Source organism: Lucilia cuprina, chromosome 5 (assembly GCF_022045245.1).
Source record: "Lucilia cuprina isolate Lc7/37 chromosome 5, ASM2204524v1, whole genome shotgun sequence".
NCBI lineage: Eukaryota > Metazoa > Arthropoda > Insecta > Diptera > Calliphoridae > Lucilia > Lucilia cuprina.
This window is the reverse complement of record NC_060953.1, coordinates 22,315,975-22,326,959: the sequence shown is the minus strand read 5'-3', so window position 1 is coordinate 22,326,959 and position 10,985 is coordinate 22,315,975. Positions and strand designations below refer to the sequence as shown.

Below are 10,985 nucleotides of genomic sequence, written 5' to 3'. Positions count from 1 at the left end.
GGCCCCTTCATAACTGGCTAAGAGATGCATCAATAGCTGTGAAATTCGACACAAACGTGTTTAATGAAAACTTAAATCTCTTTGTAAGATTTTATATGGATAGGGCCATAATTAACCATGCCTCCCATATAAATTTCCCTTAAGAAAATGACTTTACGGCTTATTAATGACTCAAAAATGTGAGTACACCAGTAAAATTCTACATGAACAAGTTTTGTGCGAGCAAAAATATCTTTATCAAATTTTATAAGTATCTGTCCTTGGTTAACCGTATCCCCCTTATAAAGTTCCCTTCAGAAAATAACTCCATCCTCCATATTAGATCCCCCTGTAGTAGTGACAGTAACGCTCGTTACTACCTGTAACGCTCAAATTCGACCACAGCAAAGAAGTTTCACATAAACATGTTGTTTCAAAAATGCGACATAAACAATATTTGTATGAAGAAAAATCGTTCTTAATTTTAGAAGTATCGATACATAATTGACTAATACTTTTTATGAACAAAAATCATTCTAAATTTTAGAAGTATCGATCCATAATTCACTAATACGAGGGTAGGCATAATCTTTCTACCGACATTGATAAAGATGGATCGATAAATAACCACTTCAGTCAAATTATTTTAACTCTCATTAGTTGCTTAAAATTACGACTTAGGCGTTGAAAATTTACGAACATGTACAAACGTTTATAAAAATTTGCCTCTAATTAACCCTTATTTAAGATTCACTACAGAAAATCACTTGTATGGCTCAAAAGATCTTTCAAATAATGGTAGTTTTATAGGAACTGAAATTTTTCAACTGAATTTGAATTTCTTCAGAAAATTACTTTAAACCTAATGACTGAATTAAAATACGAGTACAACGACATTAGATACAAACAATTATTGTACAAACCGGCGAGAAAAAAACAGTTTATGGTTATAAATATTGGATCAAACAAAATTAATATGTTTAATTCGGAGTAGCACGGTCCATGTTTAAGCCCTTATTAAATGACCTCTTCCAAATATTTCCCTGATGATTATATTAATATTGTCATGTTAGTCAACATAGATCGATAATATCAAAGTTTATTAGTAAGAATGATTTGATGGTGGGTATATAAGATTCGGCATGGCCGAATATAACACTCTTACTTGTTTATTTTGCAAATGTTGTATTTTAAAATAGTTTGATAAGTCATAGGAACCTAAAAAATCTTTTCACGACGACACTGGCCTCACAAAGAATTTTGACTGTTTATTTACAGTTATTTTTTGGTTTTGTTTTGTCTCTGTTTCTTTGATTTTAGTTAAGATTTATTTCAGTATAGTGAAGATCATTTTATAAGTTAAATATGGGAGAAGTGAAAAAATTGTTAAATTTACAATAAAACAAAAGTTAGAAATTTTAAACAAATTGAAACATGGTGAAACTGCAAAGAAAATTTGTATTGATTACAAAGTTAATAAATCTACAATTAGTAGGATTAAAAACAATGAAGTTTCTATTCAAAAATTTGTGAGAAATACTGAATCTGGACCAGGAAATCGATCAACCCTCAAGTCTGCAGAATATCCAAAAATGGAAAAGGGGTTGTTTTTAACTGGTTTTTAAATCAAAGATCAAAAAATGTGCCAATTTCTGAATAGGTTTTAAAATCCAAGGCCCAGTACTTTCATAATAAAATAAAGGAAAAGCCTGGACATTTTAATGCTAGTAATGGATGGATGAAAAACTTTAAATGACGCCATGGTATACGCAGGCTAAAAATATGTGGGGAGAAAGTACCAGAAAGTATTGATCCATTTGTAGATCAATTTAAAAATAAAATCAATGAACTACAATTAACGGCTGATCAAATATACAATTGCGACTAATCCGGGTTATTTTTTAGACTTTTGCCAAATTCAACTCTAGTAAGTTTCACGGAAAAATCAGCTCCTGGTCGTAAAATTTCGAAGGAAAGGATAACATTTTTACCTTGTATGAATGCAAATGAAACTCATAACTTGAAATTGCCAGTTATTGGGAAATTGGAAAATCCGCGAGCATTTAAGAACTTCAAAAACAACCCAGTTCATTACAGAGGAAACAAAAGTTGGATGACGTACGTTATTTTTGAAGATTGGTTTAAAAATGTGTTCGTGCTTGAGGTTTGTATTGTAATCGAATAATTGGCTAAAGGCTTGATTTTTATGTGTTTTGAATAGGTAACAGAATTTCTTAAATCTTAAAGGTTGCCATTAAAAGCATTGTTGCTCATAGATAATGCACCATGTCATCCTAAAGAAAACCAACTGAAAAGTGCCGACGGTAATTTTGTCATAATGTGTCTTCCCCCCAATTGTACAGCAATTTTGCAACCATTAGATCAAAATGCAATAAATTTAACAAAATTGTACTATAAAAAATATTCTAACACATTTGATTGGTATAAAACAAAAGCTAAAAGATTTTAACATTCGTATGGCAGTTACAATTTTGGCCAACGCATGGAACAAAGTCTCAGCCATTGCAATTAAGAAATGCTGGACCATTCTTATGTCAAGCAATGACCAATGGACAGATGAGGATGATCTACCTTTAAATACAATACGGGAGAATATGCTCCAGGAACATTAGGTAAAATATCTCTTACCAATGTTGGTACAGAAGGTACAAGTACCAACATTGGTAAGAGATATTTTACCTAATGTGAACCTTTCAGCTGAAGAAGTGAATATGTGGATCAATGATAGTGTGGATGATGAGTACGAAGAAATATGCCTTTCTGATGATGAAAGTTCGGTTCACTTTGAGGTACAAGAAATACCAAAAATAAAGACGGATGATGTCATTAAAGCACTTAACGTTTGTATAGATTGGCAACAACAAATGACATTTCATTTGAAAAAATTGTTGCACTTCAGGATATAAAGGAGTCTGCAATTAGCAAAAAGTTTAAAAAATCCAAAGTTCAGACAAAAATCTCAAATTTTTTTATTTAAACTAGTGAATACCAAATTTATTGTATTAAATATTATTATTTTTTGTTTAATAAATGAATTTATTATTTGATAATTTAAAAATAATTTAAAAATTGCATTTGTATTTAGTGGTCGGTTATTGCAACATTTCGCAAATTGCAACAACCCCGATTTCCTTTCGGTTGCCCAAATCGAGCCCGTACTGTATTTTTAAATCCGATTTTTTTTCTGCACCGACTAACAGTTGACTTAGGTACTTTTTGACAGCGTTTTACTTCTTAGTGTTCAATGTTTCTAAATTTCAATTGAATTTTTATAAATTTTATTTGGAATTTTGTTAATTTCAAATTGTATTTCCCAATATGAATTGGAATTTTCTTTATTTTAATTATAAATTCTCAATTTCATTTGGACTTTTCTTAATATAAAATTAAAATTCTCAAAATCAATTGGAATTTTCTTAATATAAATAGGAACTTCTCAAAATTGATTTGAATTTTCTAAATATCAATTTTATATGGAATTTTATCAATTTGTACTTGAAAAACCCAATTTCAAATGGAATTTTCTCAATATTAATTTGAAATTCATAATTTCATTTGGAATTTTCTCAATATTAATTTAAAATTCTAAATTTCATTTGGAATTTTCTCAATATTAATTTAAAATTCTAAATTTCATTTGGATTTTCCCAATTTGAAATTAAAATTTTCAATTTTATTGGGAATTTTCTCAATTCCATACTGAAAATTACAATTTCATTTGGAATATTCTCAATTAAATGGGTAATGTTCCCAATTTCTTTTAAAAATATTTTAGTAATAAAAACAAAATAAAAACCATGAAAAATTAAATCAAACACATACTAAAAAATTGTTAAATGAAATACGTTTCTGTTTTTGTTTTGTTGTTAAATGTACGATTGTAAAGGCAAACAAAAGCAAGTAGATAAGCGTAAGGCCAATTTTTGGTTTTCGAAATTTCTCACTTGAAAAGTATTGTTTTGGTTTTGCTCGTGTACATAGGAAAATAGGGACTTTGAGGTAAGTAAAATTGGTTTAAATTTGTATTGCTTAACGCAGAAATGTATCCATTAACATTTTATAGAAACCAACAGCCCAGGTTTATTATAAGCGCTTCGCAGAGCAAAAGAACGTGTGCGTGGAATGGAAACAAGTGAGATCCAAAGTTAGGAATATGCGGGTGTCTTATAATAAAGCAAAAGCATGGGAAGGTTCGACTGGAGCGGGAAGCATGGAAGGTGAAACAGTAAAAGATAAGTATCAGAATCGATAAAATATATATTTTTTATTGATTAGCCATGTCCGTCCATTAATCTACATTTAAAAGTGACATTGCAATTCGTTTAAAATTTGTAATTCCGTTTGTAACACATCGAAATATTGGTCTTAGAACAAAATTACATATACTCTGGGTTCTTTTTAAATTCTAATGATGGCGGACATAGCCTATATTTTCTCTTACATGCCTGAATACCTTACTTATTTTAAATTTTATTTTTTAGCAACTTTATTGAAAATGTGCTGTTATTATGATGAGCTGGATGATATATTTGGTTCCAAAATTATTGAAACAGCAGTAATAGAAGAAAGTTTAGATGAAGAATCTGATGGAAGTTTTCTAAATTCCACAGAAATATATGTGGACGACACCACCACTGCATCAGATAGCTCCTTACCAGAGACTAAGCAGTCATGCAGCCGTAAAGGCATTTATTCCCGAACTGCAGTGTCAGATATTATGAAAATGCAGACGGAAATTATGGTTTTAAAAAAGAAAAAATGGAACACGAAAAAGAAATCAAGGAAAGGGAAATCGCTATCAGAGAAAAAGAGATCAAGATAAAGGAAAGGGAATTGGAATTAAAGATGAAAGAGCTGGAAAATTCAAAAGGAATTGAAGATAATGGAACTACAAATGAAAGAAAGATTAGCTACGGAGGAGTTGCGGTTAAAATACGCAAAATAAAATATTTAAAACTTAATGAACTAAAGATCAAACTTTAAAAAATCAAAAACGGTTTAAAACAAAACCTTATAATATCATAATTATAAAATCTATAGTCTAGTATATAGTCTAGTCTATAATCTAGTCTATAGTCTAGTCTATAGTGTAGTTTAGTCTATAGTCTTGTCTAGTATAGTCTACTTAGTTTATAATCTAGTCTATAGACTAGGCTACAGTCTAGAATAAAGACTTGACTATAGACTTAACTACACTATAGACTAGATTATAGACTAGACTATAGACTAGACTATAGACTAGACTATAGAATAGACTATAGAATAGACTATAGACTAGACTATAGACTAGACTATAGAATAGACTATAGACTAGACTATAGACTAGACTATAGACTAGACTATAGACTAGACTATAGACTAGAATATAGACTAGTCTATAGACTAGATTATAGGCTGGATTATTTAAATATTCTATTGAAATTAAAAAAATAGATTTTTATTTTATCTTTTAATTTGTCTTTCTAATTTCAAATAATTTATTTATAGAATGAAAAAATAAAATGATTTTATTTAATTAATGAAGAGGCTTTATATTTAATAAAAAGGATAACAATTTAATTTTAAGTGTTTTGTATAAAATTAAACAAATCATTTCTATTGTTAACATTTTGTTGTGGCATAAAATTTGAATGAACATTTTCACTGATGTTTTTAATATTTAATTCTATAACAATGTTATGAAGTATACAGCACACCATTATCCAGTCATTGCACTCTTTCTTATTTTCTTCTCCTAACATTCGAAACTTTAATTCCTTTAAGCTTCCGAACTTTTCTTTGAGTAGCCCAAAACAATTTTCAATCCGAACGCGATATTTTGAAAAATATTTATTAAACTTTTCTCTTTCCTCTAAAGTGTGCTCTGAACTATTCCGTTTAAATGGTGTAATTAAAAAGTTCTTTAAAGGATATGCACTATCTCCGGACAGCCATTGGGAACTAGAAAAATACCTCTCCGGGTGTTTTGCAAGTGGAGAATGTAAAAAAATTTTAGCGTCATGAACACTTCCGGGATATCCGATTGTAACTTGCCTGATGGACAATTTATAGTCACACACGGCTTGGACTTTAATAGCATATTGCGTTTTTCTTGAAAAGTAAAGCTCATGATTTTTGTGTGGAGCTTCGGCAAGTTTTATTTCGGAGCCATCAATGTAGCCAATACATCCAGGCAATTCCTGTTGTGTTTTTAAAATTATTGCCATTCTTTCGGTTTCACTTGGCCAATACAAAAATTTATTTTTAAGCTTCAATATAGCCTTAAAAACACGTTTTGTAATCTTCTGTATTGTGCCGCCATCACCTATTCCAAAAATGGATGCAACTTTGCGAACAGATCCACCATCACCTAAGCGAAAAAGCACAATTTTCAACTGCAGCTCAATTGGAAATTGCGTTTTGCGCCATTTTGTGTTGAATACATCGTCATCTTCAATTAAGTCCAGAATGTAGGCAAATTCCGAGGGAAGCAATCGATTAAATCTATTATCGTCAAAATAGTTTGGAACTTTATTGTTCCATGCTGTTGATTTTGGCAATCCTAGGTGGACACTTCGGCGGTTAACAGATAGATAAAGCATATTCATTCTAAAGTTTTCCAGGATTTCACCCTCTTCTTCCTCATCACCTGCAAATAACTTTTTCTAGTAAATGATAAAAAATACTTCTTTCTACTTACTAGAATCTAGTGTCAACATTTCAGCATTATATTTTTCGCACAATGCAACAATTATTTTGTTTTTTTTTTCACTTGAATAGCTCATTTTAACTATTTTTTTGTTTTCTTACCTTTTGACTTTTCTGTTTTAATTGTTTTTTCTTATTGAAAAAATAAGTTTACGACTTGGCGCAAAGTACTGTTCACAATCACAGTTGTTATATTTTAGTAGCTAAAACATACAACTTGATTGTGAATTGAACAAATATTTCCCATGTGAAATTTTAAGACCTTATCACACACAAGGCATTTGGCGTGTTCCTTATCCTCATCGACATTGACGAGATCTTCAGCGATTGTTTTTTTTGCACGACCCATTTTATATTTTTTTATCTATGTAATATGTATATAATCACTAAATCACTTAACAGTTACAAACGAAAATTTTAAGTCTTACCTTATTTTCTTGACAGGAAATTAAATCTCGTTCTTATTATGAAATATTCTCAAATTTTAAATATGTATGTAGTATTTGAGTTTGAAAAAAACGATCATTTGAAAAAAAAACAATTTTTATATTGATTGAAAAAGATATTTTTTAATTTCAATTGTGAAAGATTTTTATGTTTGAAAATAAAAATTGTTTGCTTCATTTTTTTCATCATATGGAATTTTTTTCAACAAAAATGTTTCGGGTCCTTGTTTTTTATTGTATGTCTTTCGGGCTTAAGCAACTGGTGGTTGTGGATAGAGTGGATGAGCACAAACAGAAGCATACAATATTAGTTACATTCTCCCATTTATACCTTTACGCAGCAAAAATAAAACGAAGTACTTCCAAAAAATAACATATGTATATCACCACTTCAAAGATAGCACTAAGTTAATTTTTTACCTTGTAGAAGTAATGTTTATTGACTTCCAATAAGGCGAAAAAATATTTTTTTTCAAATTGAATTATATATTTTTGTACTGAAATTTTTTGAATCAAACCAATTTTATTTTGGAGTTAACTGATAAATAAATTTATTTATGGTAATATTATTTGAGTCAAATTAGTTATATTCTATAAATAACTTCCTGAGAATGACTTCAGATAAAGTGATTTTGAAATCAAATATGCACCATGGTGTATTTGTTTAACAAATACTTTGTGGTCAGCGTTGCCGTTATGGGCTTTTCCTACCAAATTTGGTAGGATTTTTTTCATTAGGTAGGATGGTAGTTTAAATAGATTTTTGGTAGGTTTGTCAAAACACATACTTTTGAAGGATATTATAAAAAAGAGACTGTAATAAAGGCAACGCACATTTGAGTTATTGCCAAGTGATGGCAATGAACATGGTGTACGGAATATAAGGACATCACTAGCCCAGCTGATCATTGTTTCAATTTTTTATACATAGACTTTTATATAGGCTTGTCAAACTCCATATAAAAAATTGACAATCGTGCGGTTGCTCTCAAGTGCTGGTACCTTGTTAAGTATTCCGTGACAATGAATTTGCAAATGGTCAGAAAAAGTGAATTGTTTTTCTGTTCTCTGAGTCGTTTAGATCTTTTGCATAGAAAATACCAACAACATTCTTACGACTATTGTAGCAGCTGCTGACATCTACGTGAATTGAACATATAAAAACGATTGAAAGAAATGGATTCATGTTATTTATTGGTTATTTAAACGTAAAAGGAAATTCAATTATATATTTCTTGTTATCTTCTGATATGGATCAATTATAAAAAAATCTTGTAGGATGAAATATGAGATTAAATCAGCGAAACGCAATGAGCTTTCAAAAGAGTTGCCTTGAGAGCCTGGATGGACTTGGCTGGATTGTCCAGCTTTTTTGGCGCTTGTCCAGTTTTAAGTTAAAATTTAATTTGTCCAGCTAAATATAAATTTTTTAGTACACTGCAATAACTTGGCAATAATTTTTTTTTATGTTATCTTTGTCTAATTATGTTAGCCAACACTGATTGAACATTTGTTATAAAACGAAGTTATATACTATATGATTTCCCTCTTCTATCATAACACTAGACTGAACCAAGCGGGAAAAAGAGGCAGTAAAGTGGCCTTACTAATGGCATTATTTTTCAGACACAAGCACACCTAGCTTCATTGACCACACTAGGAAACTTTTGTTGAGAAATTTTTCTTAATTCTCTTTTGAAGTTGAATGATATTATTTCCCTTTCTCTCTCACGCAAAATCAAAATTTTTCCAAAAAAGTTTGCTGGTGTGGACCGCAGATTGCAAAATCATTTAAATTTTTCACGGCTTGTTATTGTCAGCCAATTGCTTGATAAGGCTTACCACAAAAGGCATATTATACGGTCTTTCGTTATAGGCCAAGGTAAGATAAGGTAGGTATTGAAAATGAGCAAAATCGGTTCACATTGGGAAAAGTTATGAATCAAAATTTAAAACAATTTCGATAAAAATAAGTATTTTTTACATATTCTGATGTAATTTTCTCGAAAACTATGCAAGATAATTCCATAAAAATCACCATACATTCGTTTCTACCCAAGAGCTTAATCTCTGCGGAAAATCGCCAGAATCTGTCCACAATTTCATATACTTCCCATTTGTTAATAACTTCCGTCGCAATGTCGATATCTTCACAAAATTTAACAAATTAAAATCTTATGTCAATAGAGTGCATTCAGAGGAAACATTTTTTGGATTGGTCCATAGTTGGACATAGCTCCCATACAAGGCCCCCTCCCGAAAAACATTTAAACACACATAATTTATTACTACAATAAGATATCCATATAAAATTTGGTACAAGTATTGCTCTCACATAAAGAAATATTACCATGAAATTTTTTTCCGATCGGTCCATAATTGGTCATAGCTCCCATACAAAGTCCCCTCCCGAAAATCACTTAAACGAGCATAACTCGTTTAAGTGATATAAAATTTGGTATAAGAATTGCTCATATGCATATAAATTTTACAGTGAAAGGTTTTTTCGATCGGTCCGTAATTGATCATTTTGTCGAATTTGGTGCAAGTATTGCTCTTATATACAGAAATATTACCATGAAAGTATTTTTGGATCGGTCCATAATTGGTAATACATAAATACTATTTTTGTACACATAAATGTTATTTCAAAAATTTTTCATGGTCGGTCATTGCTCCCATACAAGCTTCCCTCCCGAAATTAAAAAAAACGCACATAAAAAATTGATATCCATACATTTAGCAAAAACATTACTCTTATATACATAAATTCACTATAAAATTGTTTTACGATCTATCCATATTTGGTCACAGCTCTCATACTAGGTCCAGAAAATCACTTAGGTTCACAGTATTACCAAATAATGATATAGATACAGAATTTTGAAATTTTAAAGCTATTGATACAAAATTTGGCACAAATATTAGTTTTGTATACAAAAATTCTTTTTCAAGATTGATTCATAGCATGGGTGCGGTAGGTCTAGGGTTGCCAGCTTGGCTGGATTGTCCAGCTTTTTTATGCTTGTCCAGGTTAAAATTTAATTTATCCAGCTAAATAGATTTTGTTTAGTACACTGCAATAACTTGGCAATAATTTTTTATGTTATCTTTATAAAATCATTAGAGTCCGACCGAACTCAAAATTTCGTTCGGTACCGAACTCTTTTCTTAAATGAAAAACGCATTTATGATTAAAAAGTAATGAATTTATAACATTTAAAAACAAAATATGAACATCCGAAAGATTTTTTGAAAAGGGTCTTTAATTAGCAATTGGGTCAATTATCAACTAATTCCGAATCCCAGAGTGTGATAAATTTCTAATAACAAACTATTTTTGTGAAATGCATATATCTTAATACCTTTATTTTTGGTTTTTAAAAGATTCATTGTCAATGATAAAATTCTCTGTAAGAGCACGCACAGAAAAACATGGCTGTGGTTAAAATTATGATTGTAGTATTAACATATTATCGTTATTGTAACAATTTTAAAATATCATATTATGATTAAGTACCAAAAATATTGTATCATGATATTTTTGTATTTATCATAATATTGTTATACATTATTATATTATAACCCAAGGTGATCAAAATTTTGTTTTAAATGTGTATCGAAATCTAAATAAATTTTATCGAATCAGTAAAATTACAGTTTCTAAAAAATAAAAAATATATATATAATATAAAGATAATATACTTACAGTACTTAACATACTTACTTAATACTTTCAATTTACCTATTAATATGAAATTTTTGTTCATAAAAAATTTAAGTATAATTTCATAAAAATACTTGTATTTTTAAGCCTGTTATGAACGTTAGTCATTTTCTAAAGCGAACCTT

General features: G+C 29.7%; 2 protein-coding genes across 6 annotated transcripts in view; one reads left to right on the top strand and one right to left on the bottom strand.

Annotated features, from left to right (window-relative positions):
* The window catches only part of LOC111677194 (fat-like cadherin-related tumor suppressor homolog), a 252,557-nt gene that overhangs the window by 24,151 nt on the left and 217,421 nt on the right, over positions 1-10,985 (top strand). The gene's annotated exons all lie outside the window — the stretch shown is intronic.
* LOC124419989 (protein ANTAGONIST OF LIKE HETEROCHROMATIN PROTEIN 1-like) lies at positions 5,494-6,865 on the bottom strand. 2 transcript variants are annotated; one of them, XM_046951368.1, is made up of 2 exons: positions 6,790-6,865; positions 5,494-6,628 (listed from the first exon to the last, which is right to left on the bottom strand). In XM_046951368.1, exon 2 carries the CDS (start codon positions 6,585-6,587, stop codon positions 5,562-5,564), a length of 1,026 nt encoding a protein of 341 aa, XP_046807324.1. In that variant the 5' UTR covers positions 6,588-6,628; positions 6,790-6,865; the 3' UTR covers positions 5,494-5,561. The 2 variants fall into 2 exon arrangements, with proteins under 2 accessions (XP_046807324.1, XP_046807323.1); XM_046951367.1 differs by having other exon boundaries at positions 6,680-6,803.